This window comes from Diaphorina citri, unplaced genomic scaffold (genome assembly GCF_000475195.1).
Source record: "Diaphorina citri unplaced genomic scaffold, Diaci psyllid genome assembly version 1.1 scaffold757, whole genome shotgun sequence".
NCBI classification, from domain to species: domain Eukaryota; kingdom Metazoa; phylum Arthropoda; class Insecta; order Hemiptera; family Psyllidae; genus Diaphorina; species Diaphorina citri.
The window spans coordinates 160226-178784 of record NW_007378190.1 but is presented as its reverse complement, the minus strand read 5'-3'; the positions used below and the strand labels follow the sequence as shown (position 1 = coordinate 178784).

General features: G+C 34.9%; 2 protein-coding genes across 3 annotated transcripts; both read right to left on the bottom strand.

Annotated features, from left to right (window-relative positions):
• Positions 1 to 842: 842 nt before the first annotated feature.
• On the bottom strand, positions 843 to 16366 carry LOC103511844 (uncharacterized protein PFB0145c-like). The gene is made up of 6 exons (XM_026825479.1): positions 16249 to 16366; positions 14622 to 15849; positions 5981 to 6885; positions 5312 to 5463; positions 4502 to 5108; positions 843 to 1414 (listed from the first exon to the last, which is right to left on the bottom strand). The coding sequence occupies exons 1-6, from the start codon at positions 16250 to 16252 to the stop codon at positions 843 to 845; spliced, it is 3468 nt and encodes a 1155-aa protein (XP_026681280.1). The 5' UTR covers positions 16253 to 16366.
• Positions 11371 to 12853, bottom strand: LOC108252709. Of its 2 annotated transcripts, none has more exons than XM_017445135.2 (2): positions 12726 to 12853; positions 11371 to 12587 (listed from the first exon to the last, which is right to left on the bottom strand). In XM_017445135.2, the coding sequence occupies exons 1-2, from the start codon at positions 12786 to 12788 to the stop codon at positions 11532 to 11534; spliced, it is 1119 nt and encodes a 372-aa protein (XP_017300624.1). In that variant the 5' UTR covers positions 12789 to 12853; the 3' UTR covers positions 11371 to 11531. The 2 variants fall into 2 exon arrangements, with proteins under 2 accessions (XP_017300624.1, XP_026681275.1); XM_026825474.1 differs by having other exon boundaries at positions 11371 to 12594; positions 12733 to 12853.
• Positions 16367 to 18559: the final 2193 nt, after the last annotated feature.

Sequence of the window (18559 nt, the reverse complement as noted above, 5' to 3'; positions counted from 1 at the left end):
CTATTCAAGGAACTCAAATATTTTGGGAAATTGACCACTGGCACTGGTCCAATATGGAAACTGATCCAATATTTTGGGAAATTGACCACTGGCACTGGTCCAATATGGAAACTGATCCAATATTTTGGGAAATTGACCACTGGCACTGGTCCAATATGGAAACTGATCCAATATGGAAACTGAGTACCTAGATTATTTCATATAGGTTTAACTACACTGTATAACTGCTGACGGGGGTTTTACGCTCCATTCGCCTCCTCACCCAGCCTGAGTGGAGCCGGGATCACGCGATTACCCATTTGGATATAAACCACGCGTAACGTTATAAAGTTATGAAATAGGTAACTACAAAACTTATTACCTTTATATGATACCCACCACCAACTGACCACTGTCAACAATAACACCGCCATCATCGTCAGTTTCCTTGAAAAAGTCCACGGAGATGGACGAAACTCGAGTCGGATAAGATCAAAACCGGAACGTGTATCCATAAGTTTTGTAGTTATAGTTACCCATTTCATAACTCAATACCATGGTATTAGACCTATGAACAGTTATTATTTCGAAATGAGTTTTTAAATTATTTACGTAAAAAAGGCTACATTTAAAAGTACATAAAAGAGAGAAAGAAAAGAAAACCAAGAAAGTGCTTCGTACTCCATAAATATGAGTTTTTAGACAAAATAGGTATTTACTTCTTATACATGTATTAATATTAAACTTATTGAATAAAAACAAACCTGCTATGACTTAAGTAGAAATATGATTGGGAATCAGTTTCTAATAGAGGTAATATTAAGAAATTTGGTAAGCTGTTTCCTTCTATTGTTACTTCTTGTTTATAAGTTTTTACCTAACGTATCCAGAATTCTTGCTTTCAAGTCCCACTTTTTAAATATAGTCTTTGGTATGTCTTTCTTGGATCGTGCAGATTTTGTATAATATCGCCAACCGGGGTCTTTATTTTCAGTTTTGTCATAGTCGTCTTGATTTGTTTTATCTTGAGTGTTCCCCTTATCCTTGTTAGTTTCATTGTCATCCCAATCCAGTCCAGTATCTTTTACAGGGTCTTTTTCAGTTCTCTCAAGTCGATCTTCTTTTAAAGTTTCCTTAAGTTGATCTTTTATTCGGTTTTTAAGAGAGTCATTTTGATCCTTATTGGTCTTATTGTCGTCCCAATTGTTGGTTCCATTGTCATCCCAATCGATTCCAGTATTTCTGCGATGGTCTTTATTTTCAGTTTTCTCAAATGCATCTTCATCGTTTCGGTTTATAATTCGAGTGTCCCCCTTATCCTTGTTAGTTTCACTGTTATGCCAATTATTTTCAATTATAAGTTGATCTTTCTTCTGGGGTTTTTCAAGATCCTTTTTTAAATTTGAATTGTCTTTGTTTTTCGAATTTGAACTGTCTTCTTTCCCAATCACATTTAAAATATTAACAACGTTTGTCCTTGCCTTGTCTGTATTTTTTAGAGTTTCATTACTTTCTCTTCTGATATCACCACGAGCTTTTTTTAATTCCCTTAAAATTTTACTCGCCCTTTTTTTTATGAGTCTTTCTATATGTTTTATCTGTTTTGGGTCCTCGATTTTTTTAATAATTTTACGTTTAGATTTTTTGATCTCATTTAATAAACGATTCTCAACTCCAGTGATATCTCCTTTAGATTTATCAATATTTTCTTTGATTTTATCTATATCCTGTGTAATTTCATTTCTTAAGTTGGAAATATATTTTTTTGTCGAATTGACATTTCCTAATATGTCTCTCGATATTCGTAATTGATCTTGAATAGACCTGCCATTAGCCTGAACCTGTGTTTTTATGAGTTCTGCTTCCAATATTTGTTTGTTGTTTTGTTTTAGATTTTGTTTGATTTTTAGGATATGTTTCTTTAATCCTTTTTGGTTTCTTCCAATTAACTTTATTGCTTTTGAAATCCGGTTGAACTTTTCTATCTTTTGGTTTGCATTTGTTATCAAGTCCTTGTTTCCTTTAATATTTTCTAATATTTCATCAACTTTATCCTTCTCTGATTTTATAGACTTTAGTTTTCTTTTTAAACCATACTTGAAAAGATCCTTTTTTATCTTCAAAATGCGTTTGTCTGTTTTGTTAAATCTCTCCAGCAAGTTGGTTTCAGTCTCTTTGATAGTTTGGAACAACCTTTTTTGATTATTTCTGACAATGTTGAATTTTTTGTCAAAATCATTTTTGGTAAAAGCAAATTCTTTCCTATTTACATTTATTCCCTTGCTCAAACTTTCATTTACTTTATGTAATTCATCTAGAATTTGTAGTTTCCCATCGTTAATGCTTTTCTGTGTTTCCCTAATTACTGATCTCATATTTTTTGATAATTTATTTTTTACATTCTCTATATTTTTATTGGTATCATCAATTCCATTCCTCATTACCCTTGAAATATTTCTTCCATTATCACTTATGAGATTTGACAAATGCTGTTTTGTTTTTTCCAACATATTAAGTACACCTGGTGTTATGTTTGAAATGTTTGTCCCCGCATTATCTATTCCTCTTTGTAATGTTTTTTCTAATTCATCAATGCGCTTTATAATATCCCTCTTTAAAGTGGAATTATCTTGACTTACTCCATTAGTGTTATTGGATAATTTTTTATTATATTCATTTACTGCCCTCTGTAAGTTTAGCAATTCCCGCAATATATTTTTTCCTAAATTTTCAGTCGTCTTCTGTGTTTCTTTGCCATTCATTTTTGATGTTACAATGGCTTTCTCAATGTGATTATTTGTATTAATAAATTCTTTCAAAATGTTCTCATCTGTTTCAACGATTTTTTTGTTCTCTTTTCTAATGTCATCGATATCCCAGAGAATTTTTCTCATGCTCAAAATCAATTGTTGGTGATTCCCAATTTTTGGGTCATTATTCAAAAGGTTCTTTATAATACTTTGGTCATCCTTGATGTTATTGACGAGTTCTAATATGTTTTTTGTTCTGTTCAACAAATCATTCCCTGTTTTATTTTCGGTGTCTGAGAGTTTTTGAGATAAATATATTTTCGTGTCATTTATGCCCATCAATATTTTGTCTACTTCTTCTTCAAGTTTCTTTTGTATTCTGTTGTTATTTTTCTTAAAATCATTCAGAATATTCGAGACACTTTTGTTTAAAATTTTTGAAAAATCTCTGCTAATCTCTGAAGTATGATTTTTCAGATGAGGGTGGAGATTTTTATCAAAATTTAGGGCATCCTCTTGAATATGTTTGAGTGTAACTAGTTCTTTCATAATATTGTTCAAATTCTTAGAAATATTTTTAAATCCTTCCCCATCAGTTCGATTGTTTAAACTGTCACTTATATTTTTCAGTTGTAAGAATACTTCGCCTCTATTTCTTTCTAGATTGTCTTCAATTGTCTTCAGTATTTTCAAGATATTTTCGTGTTGATCATTCATTTTTGTGCTAAACTCATTATCAGCGTCTTTGGTACCAAGAGATTTTATTAATTGATTTAAAGTATCTGTTTGGTGCTTTATTTCGAAATCATTCTTCCTCAAGAGATCTTTGCTTGATGCATTTATTTCTTTTTTTAAATCATTTGCTGTTGTTTGAGAAACGTTTTCTAGTTTGGTAGTGAGGTTTTTCAAAAGTTTGTTGAGGTTTTGATAAAGTTCATATCTAGTTTTATCACCGGATGATTCAACTTTTCTAGTGATATTTTTAGCCGTGTCAGTCTGATGCTTTTCGATTAACCTTCTTGCGTTTTCAATATATTTTTCAATTTCAACGAATGGAACATTTTTCATTTTCTCATATGTAGCATTTTTGATATCTTCCCGAATAGTTTCCTGGATTCTTAGTATTAACTCTAAAAATGTTTTCTGATCTTTTTTATGCTTAGTAAGATCCTCTTTAATATTCCAAATATCTGATAAGATCACTTTCTTCGCACCATTGATTGTATCATTTTGTTCCTTGAGTCTTTTATGAAGTTCCGTATTTAGATTTTGTAGTTCTTTAATCAATTTATATTTTGTGTCGATTATATCGTTGTGTGATTGCTTTTGAGCTAAACTCAGTGCATTTTGGAAGAGTGCTCCATTTTCATGAATTACAGCATGCACATCATTTACCAATTTTTGTCCGTTTAAACCATTGTCCTTATTAATTGATTCTATTCCTTTTGTTAGCTGTTCTTTGATATTTAAAATACTCTTGTTAGAATCATTACTGAGTTTTTGTATTTTGTCCATATTCTGTGATACATTTTTACTAAACATTTGGACCACTGCCATTTCTTTTTCGAGTATTTTTTTCATTATCTCTTCAATATTGACATTAGTTTTATTCTTCTCCCTCTCATTAATATCTTTTAAACCTCTTGCTACTATATTTTGAACTGGTTCAACTTTATTTTTTATCTCACTTTCTACGTTTTTGATATCGTTGTCAATTTTGCTTAGTGCTTCATGTATTCGTCCTCTTTCTTTCTCTTGTTTAATCAAATTACCTTCCAATTGATTTGCTATCTTATTTGTGGTGTTGACCATAGATTTGGACAAGTCATCTTTCATGGTTTGTTGATTATTCTGTATTGCTTCAAGTGCAGATTGAAATTGTTTTGTAGCGTTTCTATCGAGATCTCTTTCCTTGATGATTCTATCGCTGAAATCTTTTTGACTCTTTTCAATGACACCTATTTTGTTGTCAATATTTTGTTGTTTATCTTTAATGGTTCTGATTTCCTTTAAAATGCCATCGTACTGGGGTCGAATCGTGTTATTGACTATTTTCCCAATTGTTTCTTCTATTAGTCTTCTCCAAATTTCCAATCTGGGGCTTTTCTCGTTCGGTTGATTTTGATTCTGTTTAATTATCCTAGATTTTTCCACTCGAGATATTCTCACAACTGTTCCATTCCCGTAGTCAATCACCTCACCATCTTGGACTGTTATCGGGTTACTCCAACTTTCCTTGGTGGGGCTTTTCTCGTTCTTTTGTTTTTGTTTCCGTGTAATTGTTCTGGCTTTTTTCCCCCCAGATGTTCTCTTAGTTCCATTCCCAACAGTCTCATTTTCTTTGACTGTTATCGGCACTTCTTTCGTTTTGTCTACTTTCTGGCTTTGGGTTTCATTTGTGTTTATTTTCTGGTCCCTTTGACTGTTATCGGCACTTCTTTCGTTTTGTCTACTTTCTGGCTTTGGGTTTCATTTGTGTTTATTTTCTGGTCCGGAGGACAAGGAACCTGTTATAAGAAAGCGAGATTCATTCACACACTGATCGCTCTACCTTCAGAACCCCAACACCGAGAAAGGTAAACTGGGTTGTCCGGAGGAGGAGGAGGAGGTGGGTCTTCGTCATCATCTCGCATGGTTTTAGTCTCCGTGGATTTGTTCACAATGATTGATTTCTCTTTCAGCTCCTGGGTAGCGGCGCTGAAGACGAGTGCCAGGAGTAGCAGGAAGAGTTTCACTGAAAACAAAACATATTATGGTGGTGTAGTGGTCAAGACGCTCTCCTGGTAAACAGGAGGGCTTGGGTTCAATCCCAGCCGAGGTATGGAATTTTATCCTCAATATAAATGGAATTTTATCCTCAATATAATTTGTGAATTCGACCTCAATAATAGTGGGATAAAGTTATGAAATAGGTAACTACAAAACTTATTACCTTTATATGATACCCACCACCAACTGACCACTGTCAACAATAACACCGCCAAGGTTCAATCCCAGCCGAGGTATGGAATTTTATCCTCAATATAAATGGAATTTTATCCTCAATATAATTTGTGAATTCGACCTCAATAAGCCTACTGCTGAAGTAAAGGGACTTTTCAGTCCTATGCGAGCAGTATAATAATAAACATAGTTAGACAATAAAAACAAAATTAAAATATCACAGAACATCTTGGAAAGGTAAAGTAAAAAATAAAACACACATACAGTAGGTATTAGGTAAAAAAAAAAATAATAATAATAATACGCACTATTATTATTATTCCAAGGAACCGGTTCCTTTTCGATTACACGTCTCACTTTCTTTCTTGTTTCTTCATTTCTCAGAATGTTAACGATTAATTTTAGAATTTCTTGTTCCAATATTCTAGGTCTAGGGTCGTTCATGAGAGTCCTTGCCCTCTTTTTGATGATTATTTTCAAACTCTTCGCAGGAATATTTAGTTCTTCTTGATCTTGGTCATGGACCATTATGTTTTCTTTTAAGAATTGTGTCACTGTTCCTTGATTGTCCTTTCCAATTTCATTACGACCGTCTAGGATTCTGTTTGATCTGGCATTCTTATCCTTTTTATTTTTTCCTATAGTTCCATTTTTCTCATTTGGTTTTTGAGAATCTAGAATGATGATTTTTTCTTCTGTGTATTTTTTGACTACTCCTTGATTGTTATTTTCAGTTTTGTTGTTATGATTGACTTGGATTTTGTTTGATCTGGCATTCTTATCGTTCTTTTGGGGTAAGTTGTCTTTATTATTTTCCTTTTCTCCTTGATCCTCAACAATATTCTCTTCAATTACATGTTGAACTATTTCTCCTTTACTGCCTTTATTTTTTCCATTGGTTTCATCTTTCTGATTTGGTTTTTGAGAATCAATCATAGTGATTTTTTCTTCTGTGTATGTTTCATCTATTTCTTGATTATTCTTTTGAGTTTTCTTGTTATGATTGACTGGGATTATCATCGATCTGGCTTTCTTATCGTTCTTTTGGGGTAAGTTGTCTTTATTATTTTCCTTTTTTCCTTGATCCTCAACAATATTCTCTTCAATTACATGTTGAACTATTTCTCCTTTACTGCCTTTATTTTTTCCATTGGTTTCATCTTTCTGATTTGGTTTTTGAGAATCAATCATAGTGATTTTTTCTTCTGTGTATGTTTCATCTATTTCTTGATTATTCTTTTGAGTTTTCTTGTTCTCACAAGAAATGGACGATGGTGAATGCCAGAATTCAAATGTGCACCTAACTAATGGCCAAAAAATATAACGTGATATATCAAAAAAGATAACAAAATATATCAAAAGGACTGTAAAATAACAATTTATTTTACACTTAGTCATTTTCTTAACAACTTACCTATTCTCACAAGAAATGGACGATGGTGAATGCCAGAATTCAAATGTGCACCTAACTAATGGCCAAAAAATATAACGTGATATATCAAAAAAAATATATCAAAAGGACTGTAAAATAACAATTTATTTTACACTTAGTCATTTTCTTAACAACTTACCTATAAAAAAAAAGTTATAGCAAAGTCTGATAACAAGAAGTAACCTTCAACTTTTTATTATTATGTGTAATAAATTCAAATTAATCAATTAATTAATTAATGATGTATCACTTGGTGGTGAAATATAAAACAATATTGCTGATATCAAGTCTCAGCCGTTTTGCAATAGCTGTTATTGTATTTTAATAGCGTTTGTATAGAGAAAAAAATGGACTTAATGGTCCATTTAGTGGTAATTTGGTGACACCTGATACATTTAATGATATTGCGTAGACCTCCGTTTAATTATTAGGGCATAAAAATTGGTTGATTAAGCCCCAATTATTATGAGGGTATAAGAAATAGGTTTGTCGTCTTTTTTTTTTTCTGAATGATAAGTTCACCTATTAATTGATATATTATTATTATCATTATTATCATCCTGAAAGTTGGTTGTCAAATCGTTTGTTAACCAACCAACTCCATATCCCTTAAACCAGGACACTTTCTGAACCTCCTACATGTAGTAGTATACTAAAAGTATTGGTCTATTGGAAGTGTACGCAAAAACCCTCAAGTGGCTGAGGTGTAAGGCCGACCATTCACTGTCAGGTAAACCTGACGGATACGCCTGAACAGGTGCGCCTGTCAGGTCTACTTGCTAGTGTATCGCAGCAATAATAAGTCCTTCCGGCGACCTGTCAGGTCTGCCTGATAGTGAATGGCCAGCCTAAGGCCATTCACTATCAGGCATACACTATACGATACGATGAATACAAACCCAGCCTAGTGACCTTGGAAGGTAGCGCATCTACCTTGTAAGCGCTAGATTCGTAGAAGCTCAACCCGTCCTTTGGGGCTGACCAGCCCCTACACCTAAGCCTCAGTTTGGGCTTTTTGAGTGTGGGGTTAAGCAAGCGCTAGGTCGCAAGTTCAATTCCCGCCCTGGGCAAACTTAGGCCAGGAGCGACTGGCTTTCTATCCTGTTTAGACTGTGCCAGACTAGATATCGGCAATAGACCTTGTTTGGACTGCGAAAGTAAAGGGACTTTTCGGACCTATGCTGGTGGTATAAACAAGGTATATTCTGTTCTATCCTGTACGCCTCTCTTCGATTTTGGGACGCTAAGACCTCCGTTGTTAGCAAAGAAATGTCTTAGCGCTAAAACATCTCTTCCTGTGAACATGGTAGGAGACTGTTCGGCCATAGAAGTTTTCAAAATCTCAAGCTGTGTCCTCACATAGTAAAATTAACAATTTCTTTGTGTTATTATGTCACAACTTTGGTGCTCACTGCAGCATTGTAGGATTTTTCCCAATACGATTTCTTTGTGTTATTATGTCACAACTTTGGTGCTCACTGCAGCATTGTAGGATTTTTCCCAATACATATCTCAATCATCCTAACAACCAATGTTTTTCTACCATGCTGGCACCGGTCGCTATGCGCATTTACATGTCATAGCTACTCATTTTCCTGACGAGGCTGAGTGGGCCTCATTGTTCATACAACATTTGGACTGGCACCGGTCGCTATGCGCATTTACATGTCATAGCTACTCATTTTCCTCACGAGGCTGAGTGGGCCCCACGCAATAGCCAGTCACGGAATCAATCCTTTGCAGATACAAATTTCTTGACCCCGCCGGGAATCGAACCCGGGTCTCCCGCGTGCAAGGCGAGTGCAGTGACCACTACGCCAATTCTTGACCCCGCCGGGAATCGAACCCGGGTCTCCCGCGTGCAAGGCGAGTGCAGTGACCACTACACCATGGGAGCTGACTCCTCACATAGTTGACCGGCCGTCGACCGATGAGGTGAATCTATGTTGTCGAGGCACTGTGGACGGTTCAGTTGACATCAATCGATGGTCGGTCGACAATGTGTGGCCACAGCTTTATACCGGATCTTACCACAGAGAGTTTTCTGTTTATCCAAATCCAGAGCTTAAGAAAAACTGTCCTCTGTAAATCAAATGGGTGACGTCAAAGAAAACCCTTGACACTGTTAACTCTCAGAGGTAAGATTGGTCATTAAACATTTAAGTACAAGTCTTATGGCCGGAGCCACACTCAGGGATAAAACTATGATTAACTCTTAATCTTGGATTAAGTATTTTTTGATTGGTTTATTTCAAAATTTTCAGCCTCTGAGGTGTAAGGCCGACCATTCACTGTCAGGTAAACCTGACGGATACGCCTGAACAGGTGCGCCTGTCAGGTCTACCTGCTAGTGTATGGCAGCAATAATAAGTCCTTCCGGCGACCCGTCAGGTCTGCCTGATAGTGAATGGCCTTAGGCCGGCCATTCACTATCAGGCATACACTATACGCGTCTACCTTGTAAGCGCTAGGTCGCAAGTTCAATTCCCGCCCTGGGCAAACTTAGGCCAGGAGCGACTGGCTTTCTCCTATCCTGTTTAGACTGCGCCAGACTAGATATCGGCAATAGACCTTGTTTGGACTGCGAAAGTAAAGCGACTTTTCAGACCTATGCTGGTGGTATAAACAAGGTATATTCTATTACCAGGAGCGACTGGCTTTCTCCTATCCTGTTTAGACTGCGCCAGACTAGATATCGGCAATAGACCTTGTTTGGACTGCGAAAGTAAAGGGACTTTTCAGACCTATGCTGGTGGTATAAACAAGGTATATTCTGTTCTATCCTGTACGCCTCTCTTCGATTTTGGGACGCTAAAACCTCCGTTGTTAGCAAAGAGATGTCTTAGCGCTAAAACATCTCTTCCTGTGAACATGGTAGGAGACTGTTCGGCCATAGAAGTTTTCAAAATCTCAAGCTGTGTCCTCACATAGTAAATGTAAATGCAATTTCTTTGTGTTATTATGTCACAACTTTGGTGCTCACTGCAGCATTGTAGGATTTTTCCCAATACCGATTTTCCTATTTTCTTATCAAAAGGTGAGTAATTTTATTTTAATTATGGAGTTTTCACTTATAAGTAGGTAATTTTATTATAATTGTTTTTTCACCTATTATATTTTTATTTGCTGTCATATTTATTGTAGTTTTATTGTCTTCTGCCTTTTTCTATAATAGTCAAATTTATTGTCTGCTATCATTTTCCTCAATTTATTGTCTGATATCATTTTCCTTAGGTCCCTACTTTTATTTGCTACCAGGTTTAATTTAATTACCTCTTTCATTATTCTATTAAAATATTAATTACCTTTTTTTATTTTTTTTTTATTATTATTTTATTTTTTTATTTTTTTTTTTGCTAATATTAGTAACTATACCAACTTTAAATTTTACTGTTATTTTGGGTACCTGTGAATGATAGTTTTACTTTTACTCTTTTTAGTTGTAATTTATTGATCCCCCCAAAAAACAATTCGTGTAAAAAATTAACGTCAAGAGTTACCCTCCACAAAAAGTACTGATATAAAAAAAAAAGACGTCAATGTGGGACCTCCCTTCTACACTAGCTCTTTTAAAGAAAATAATAAAATTATTTTCCATCACTCCTACATCAATTACCTTGCTGTTGAACCAATGATCCTGGATTACATAGGTGGTTTCCCTCTGTAAATTCAAAAAGAAGAAAAAAAAATCATGCCCCCAACTGGGATCAAACCCACTCTTTCCTTCCTGTTTAGCAGTAACTGACTGAAAATAAATACAGGCTCAATATTTTTCTATATAAAATATAATATATTGAATGTATATAAAATATAATAATAATAAGGTATACTTTTTTTATACTTAAAATGTAATAAAACTATTTAAACATAAAACAATACAATGGAAAATGGAAATTCAAGTGCCCGGGACCTGTCTTCAAAATGAAAGAATCTCAATAGCATTAAAAACGAAAGAACTTTAACCTCAAAGTGAGGTCCGGGTACAGGTCAACAAAACAAGGTACCTAAAGGCCTGTTCACATTTGTCGTTCGGAAAACAATCGTGTCGGGCGTAGTGGGAACACTCTCATTCAAATTACGTTGTCTACAGAACATTTGGGAATTTATTCAAATGAAAAAAAGGTTTTCAGTCATGGCACTAAATGACTCAGTTTCTTGAAGAGTCTTGTAGCAACCATTGGCGACATAACAAAAAATTAATTAAACAAACTGATGCTGTAGAATAAAATATTGCACGTATAGGATAGAAAACAAGTTACATTAGAATGTAGACTTTTTTTCTTTATTATTTAAATTCATAAATAGGTATACATGGTATATAATTCAGGTATACATGTAGATATAATCTTCCTACTCCTTAAGAGGTACTTCTACGAGTATAGTACAAATTAAATAAATATTAGATTGGTTAGCTTGTTTATGCACATTCATACTAAACATGTTTCCAAATCAGCACTAGGGTCTGAGTTAACATCAAACTTGTCTACGTCTGCTTTCAATATTTTCCATTTGGTCTTGCCTACAATTTCCTTTTGTGTCTGACCGTTCGGTATGATATGTCCTTGAACTTTAATCCCTTTCACAATCAAGTCAATGTTCAAACTCTGAAAATCAATTCCATCTAGTTCTAATTCTACTCGCACGTCTTTATTATTATCTGCGATGAACTCCAAATTCAAAATTGTCGTGTATTTCTTCAAATCTCCTGGGATTGGATCGCCTTTGTTAATATATGGAGAGATATCTTCAGTTATCTTAATTTTGTTGAAATCTCTGTTATCAACATGCACGTACGTTTTAATGGATGCATCAACCAATTTGTTAGGTTCATCTAAAGTAATTTGATAGCCAGCATCATATCTGTTTTGTCTATAGATAATTGTGTTTGTTTTCAAAGGATTTTTATTGAAAAATATTTTCCTTTCCTCCACCAGACAAGAATAGCAGGTTTCTTCTTGATAGGTTTGCATAACTGATAAATATGTCAATATCTTCCGGAACATTTTCATTTCCGTAGAAAGCGCTCGAGCCAAAGTGCTGTCATCGAACTGGTTTTTTTGTAATTCTTGTTCGAAAGTTTTGAATAAATATACTGCTTTGTCAGATTTGTTGTGAACAATGTTGGATGCGAATTTCACATCATAAAGCTTTCCATTGATGTATTTGTTGAAGTTTTGTAAGTTGTTTCTATTCCTCAAATCCTGTTCAAGTTGTTCCTTTGCTTTCACACAATCTTCTTGGGCTTTATCACAACAGTCGCTCTCGCCTGTCACAGTGTAGCCTAATTCTGTCAGCAAGTTTTTGATAAGGTCATAGGATATGAAATCCCTGTGTCCAAAGTCTTTTTTATAAATGGCCTTCACGATTTTTCTCCTCAGTCGTTTATCTATTTTCTCAAGTTTTCCCTGTCTTTCTAATGTATTCAACACATCTCTTTCAATCTTTTCATATGCTTCTTTAGTCTCTGGTGACAATTTGTTAAAATTGAATCTGGGGGACTTCCTATGCTTCTCATCTTTTATTTTATTGTATCGATCGATGATCATGTCTTTAACCTTCGATTTATTTTTCGCCTTCAAAAATTTTCCGACTATATTTGGTTCCTTTCACAATTTGTTAAAATTGAATCTGGGGGACTTCCTATGCTTCTCATCTTTTATTTTATTGTATCGATCGATGATCATGTCTTTAACCTTTGATTTATTTTTCTCCTTCAAAAATTTTCTGACTATATTTGGTTCCTTTTTGATCCCAGAACGGATTGCTTAATTCAACCAATCAGATTGTTTAATCCCAGATCAGATTGCTTAATTCAACCAATCAGATTGTTTAATTCAACCAATCAGATTGTTTAATTCAACCAATTGTTTAATCCCAGATCAGATTGCTTAATCCCAGAACAGATTGTTTAATTTACCCGATCATATTGCTTGATCCCAGAACGGATTGCTTATTTCAACCAATCAGATTGTTTAATCCCAGATCAGATTGCTTAATTCAACCAATCAGATTGTTTAATTCAACCAAGCAGATGGCTTAATCCCAGATAACCGTAGTCTAATTTCTAAATCATGAGGCCCTGGCCTTTAGATTTTGATGAAGGAGGGGTTCGTAGGACTCAAATTTGACAGTCCCGGAATTATATCCATTTTGCTCAAGACTTTTGACTGTTTTATTCAAATGAAAAAAAGGTTTTCAGTCATGGCACTAAATGACTCGGTTTCTTGAAGAGTCTTGTAGCAACCATTGGCGACATAACCAAAAATTAATTAAACAAACTGATGCTGTAGACTGATGCTGTAGAATAAAATATTGCACGTATAGGATAGAAAACAAGTTAAATTAGAATGTAGACTTTTTTTCTTTATTATTTAAATTCATAAATAGGTATACATGTAGATATAATCTTCCTACTCCTTAAAACTGAGAATGCAGACTTGGCCCTAATTTTCTGATCTCACCACTTTTACCTATAGGCCGACATTTTGGATAGGAACTTGGCCTTTTTTTCTTTATTATTTAAATTCATAAATAGGTATACATGGTATATAATTCAGGTATACATGTAGATATAATCTTCCTACTCCTTAAAAGGTACTTCTACGAGTATAGTACAAATGCCAAGGAACCTGTTATAAGAAAGCGAGATTCATTCACACACTGATCGCTCTACCTTCAGAACCCCAACACCGAGAAAGGTAAACTGGGAACTGGGTAGGAATTTAAATTAAGGCCAAGTCTGCATTCTCAGTTTTTCGTGCCTGCTGAAAAGGCTGAATCTCAATTCCATCAACCTTCTCTCGATTTCAACTTGGCTATGTTTTTCCTACTCAGATAAATATTTTTTTTTTTTATTATTATTATTAAAAGTGGTGCTGGGTAGGAATTTAAATTAAGGCCAAGTCTGCATTCTCAGTTTTTCGTGCCTGCTGAAAAGGCTGAATCTCAATTCCTTCAATCTTCTCTCGATTTCAACTTGGCTATGTTTTTCCTACTCAGATAAATATTTTTTTTATATACATAATTAAACGTGAAATCCGAAGGGAAAACATAGCCAAGTTGAAATTGAGAGAAGGTTGAAGGAATTGAGATTCAGCATTTTCAGCAGGCACGAAAAACTGAGAATGCAGACTTGGCCCTAATTTTCTGATCTCACCACTTTTACCTATAGGCCGACATTTTGGATAGGAACTTGGCCTCTGAGAATGCAGACTTGGCCCTAATTTTCTGATCTCACCACTTTTACCTATAGGCCGACATTTTGGATAGGAACTTGGCCTTTTTTTTTCACATTTGTGTTTTTGTGGGGGATTTGAACTACAGAATTTGTTAGGATAGTACTTTGTTTTGTTAAAATGATAGAATTTATTAGAATACTATGCACTTACTCATGATGAATTGAACTCGGAATCCTTCAGCCTATTCTGAACATCTCACAAGATTTATTTTTTCCATTGGTTTCATCTTTCTGATTTGGTTTTTGAGAATCAATCATAGTGATTTTTTCTTCTGTGTATGTTTCATCTATTCCTTGATTATTCTTTTGAGTTTTCTTGTTATGATTGACTGGGATTATCTTCGATTTGGCATTCTTATCGTTCTTTTGAGGCGAGTTGTCTTTATTATTTTCCTTTTCTCCTTGATTCTGATCAACAACAATATTCTTTTCAATTACATGTTGAACTATTTCTCCTTTACTGCCTTTATTTTTTCCATTGGTTTCATCTTTCTGATTTGGTTTTTGAGAATCAATCATAGTGATTTTTTCTTCTGTGTATGTTTCATCTATTTCTTGATTTTCGTTTTCTATTTTGCTGTTCCGACTGACTGGGATTTTGTTTGATCTGGCATTCTTTTCCAGTACTTTTCTATGTTTTGTTTCTTGTTTGTGATCTTCAGGCTGTTGGAATTTGATTCTATAGTCAAGGAATGATAAAGCACGTATGACCATACCGGAAATAATTTTCTTGACATCACCTTTTCTGTGCTTGCACATTTTTACGGTGGTATCGATTGTGGAATCTATCTTCTTCAAAATTTTCCTGTCCTTTTCATTTTGTAACAATCTTTCAATAATGTTTGACAACAGCGGCTTGTAATCTTTTTGTCCTTTCACTGATACGTCGTTCTGAATAGCACTATCAATAATTTCATTGACTTTGTTGACAAGTACACTTCTAGCGCTAACATCAATGTTTGAAACGTCTCGTAATAGTGAATGGAAATACTCCGTCAATACCTCTTTGTATACTTTTCTACGTTGGATCGCTCTCCCCTTTTCAACGTACTTTTCAAGTATGCTGCGGAAGTTTTTGCTCAGTTTTTTATTATTTCGAAGGAATCCTCTCATGATGGTTATAATTTTCGCCAGCATTCCATGCTTTGACTTGGTTTTGCGCTCTTGGCCTATGAGTTGGTTGTAACTACGGCTTGCCTCGTAGACTATTTTACTTGAGACATAGTGCTCATTGTCAGGGACTTTGGTTGTAATCTCGATGTACTCCACCTTTGTTTTCTTCTCGTGAACTTTTGCTCCATTTGGTAGTAATTTTTCGTTCACCTCGACTATTTCGTTGACGAAGTTGTCGTGCAGAAGGTATCTTCCTCCAATTGCTGTTCTATTTTGATTTGGTAATGTTTCGTTGGCACCTTTGAGCGTTGGAGTCGTGGTAACGTTTCCAGCTGTAGATTGAGAGTAAGCTCCAATGTGTGACGTCACAATGAGCAGGGATAGTAATATCCAATCTGGAAAAAGAGGAGAGTGAGTTACAGTGTGAGGCAATGAGTTATATCGTTATTTAGGGTGGTTTAGGCTACAAAATTTTTACGAGTGGATGGATGCTCTTGGCACTCAACCTTTGCTATTTCTTTTGCCAAGGAAATTCAAGGTTGGTATACTCCCTGTTCAAAGTCCACCAGCCAGACTCCTAATTTAAGCCTAAAACAATTTTTAATATTTGTGCAATATTTTAAATGGGTTTCTTCTGTAATTGTAGGTGATAACTTATTCACAGTGATTTTTTTATATATATATATAATATATATACATTTTATAAATTTAATATGTGTTCAATGTTTTTAATTCAAAACTTTAGCGAAGAGGTAAATGCAAAGTGGCAAGTTTTATGGTGGTGATCTACTTACTCATTGTATATTTCTAGATGGTCCTTCCCAAGCCAGGGCGAAGACAGAAATGAAAATGGTCAACAGATTTGGAGTCCCAAGAAACGTTTTCAACGATTTTCCTATTTTCTTATCAAAAGGTGAGTAATTTTATTTTAATTATGGAGTTTTCACTTATAAGTAGGTAATTTTATTATAATTGTTTTTTCACCTATTATATTTTTATTTGCTGTCATATTTATTGTAGTTTTATTGTCTTCTGCCTTTTTCTATAATAGTCAAATTTATTGTCTGCTATCATTTTCCTCAATTTATTGTCTGATATCATTTTCCTTAGGTCCCTACTTTTATTTGCTATCAGGTTTAATTTAATTACCAGAGAGAGTGAGAGTGAGAGAGAGAGAGAGAGAGAGAGAGAGAGAGAATAAAACCAGATACCTAGGTGTAAGGGCAACCCAGGCTTAGGTGTAGGGGCAAACAGCCCTAAAAGTCAGGTTGAATTTATACGAATCTTCGAATGGGTTATAACAGCCCTGGACAGCTGTTTCGAGCTTTTGGCCCTCATCAGCGGATAATATTGCAATCCCATAAGGCTGTAATAAAATGTACCCTGTTGGAAATACAACTGGTTACTTACCTACTCCATAGATGATAGGCCATCGTACTCCATTCCTTACGATAGTATTGAGTTCACATACGCATGCTACAGTAAGGTCTACTTCTACGGTTTGTTTGTGGAATGCATCTGTAAGGGAAGGAAAATATACCTGATTAGTGGCTTTGAAAAATTTCCCGACTTTTTTTTATGTTTTTCATTTTCTGTGAAATTCCCTGACTTTTCCAGTCTCCGTGAAATTCCCGGTTTTCCAGTCTGGTAGACACCCGGCTCTATGCTTTCCAACAAATTATTCATGATTTTTATCCAACACTTTCGAACAGCCCATGACGGGTTTCGTTCTTATTGGCTATCAGCTAGACATACATGAAATTCAAGTGCCCGGGACCTGTCTTCAAAATGAAAGAATCTCAATAGCATTAAAAACGAAAGAACTTTAACCTCAAAGTGAGGTCCGGGTACAGGTCAACAAAACAAGGTACCTAAAGGCCTGTTCACATTTGTCGTTCGGAAAACAATCGTGTCGGGCGTAGTGGGAACACTCTCATTCAAATTACGTTGTCTACAGAACATTTGGGAAAAAAAATCGGATGAAACTTACGACAGGTGGGCACGTAAAGTAATATGGAACAAGCTAGATGTAAGGTGACGGAAAAATGTGCTTGGAGCTTAGATAGGATAATAGGAAACAGAATAGGATAGAATATCCTGCCAAAATGAGACTTGAAAGTCCCTTTACTCCCACAGTCTAAATAAGGTCATTTCATGAGTACCTATATTTTACAAATATGCAAATATAACCTTGTTTATTTTTATTTATTTTTTTATTATTTTATTATTATTATTTTTTTACGAAATTTAAATAAACGAGAGAAATACTGTTTGTTGGTGGGTGTTTTAATATACCTACTTACCTACCTAGAAGGTACGCGGGATGCGATGAGGAAGGGGGGGGGGGAATAGGTAGGTTGGTAGATGCAATAATACTTTCTGAAAGGGAAGCTACAAGCTACATACCTCCGTAACACTAGGTTCACACTGCACAGTTTTTTACTGTCCCGTTTTTTTTCTGGGACAGATTTTATTTTTCAAGTGGCGCATGCATTTAAATTGATGTGTTCACATTAACCAACGTTTACTGCCCAACAGTAAAAAACCGTCGAACAGTAATTTGTACTGTCCTCTTGTCACTAGAATCTGGTCTGCCGTTCAACAGTAAAAAACCGTTGATGATTCAGTGGCGCTTGTAATTGAATGAGCGTGTTCACACTTGAACGCTCTGAACGTTGTCCGTCTCTGAAACTTTTTTTTCTGTTTCAAGTGGTAATCAACTGAACGGAACAGTTTTTTACTGTCCAACAGTAAAAAAACGTCGCAGTTTTTTTACTGTGCAGTGTGAACCTAGTGTAAGAACAAAAAAACCGCAAATTTTTCTTTTGAAGTCTGACCCGAATGCCCCTCTTCTGAAATAGTTTCAGATTCCGAAAGAAAAATATAAACAAGTCTACAAAGAGTTGAAACAAAACGTCAAGGCTCCCACCACCTAGAAGCAAAAGAAACGAGAAAATCCTCTCCATTTCGTAACACAAAATTGAAAACTGATCATAGAGAGAATTAGCAGAAGTGAAATATTCAAATCCGATGAAGAAAAACCGGAAAACGAAGGAAGGAAGGAAAAAAAAAAAACATGGGAACTATAATGTTCACTTACTTATT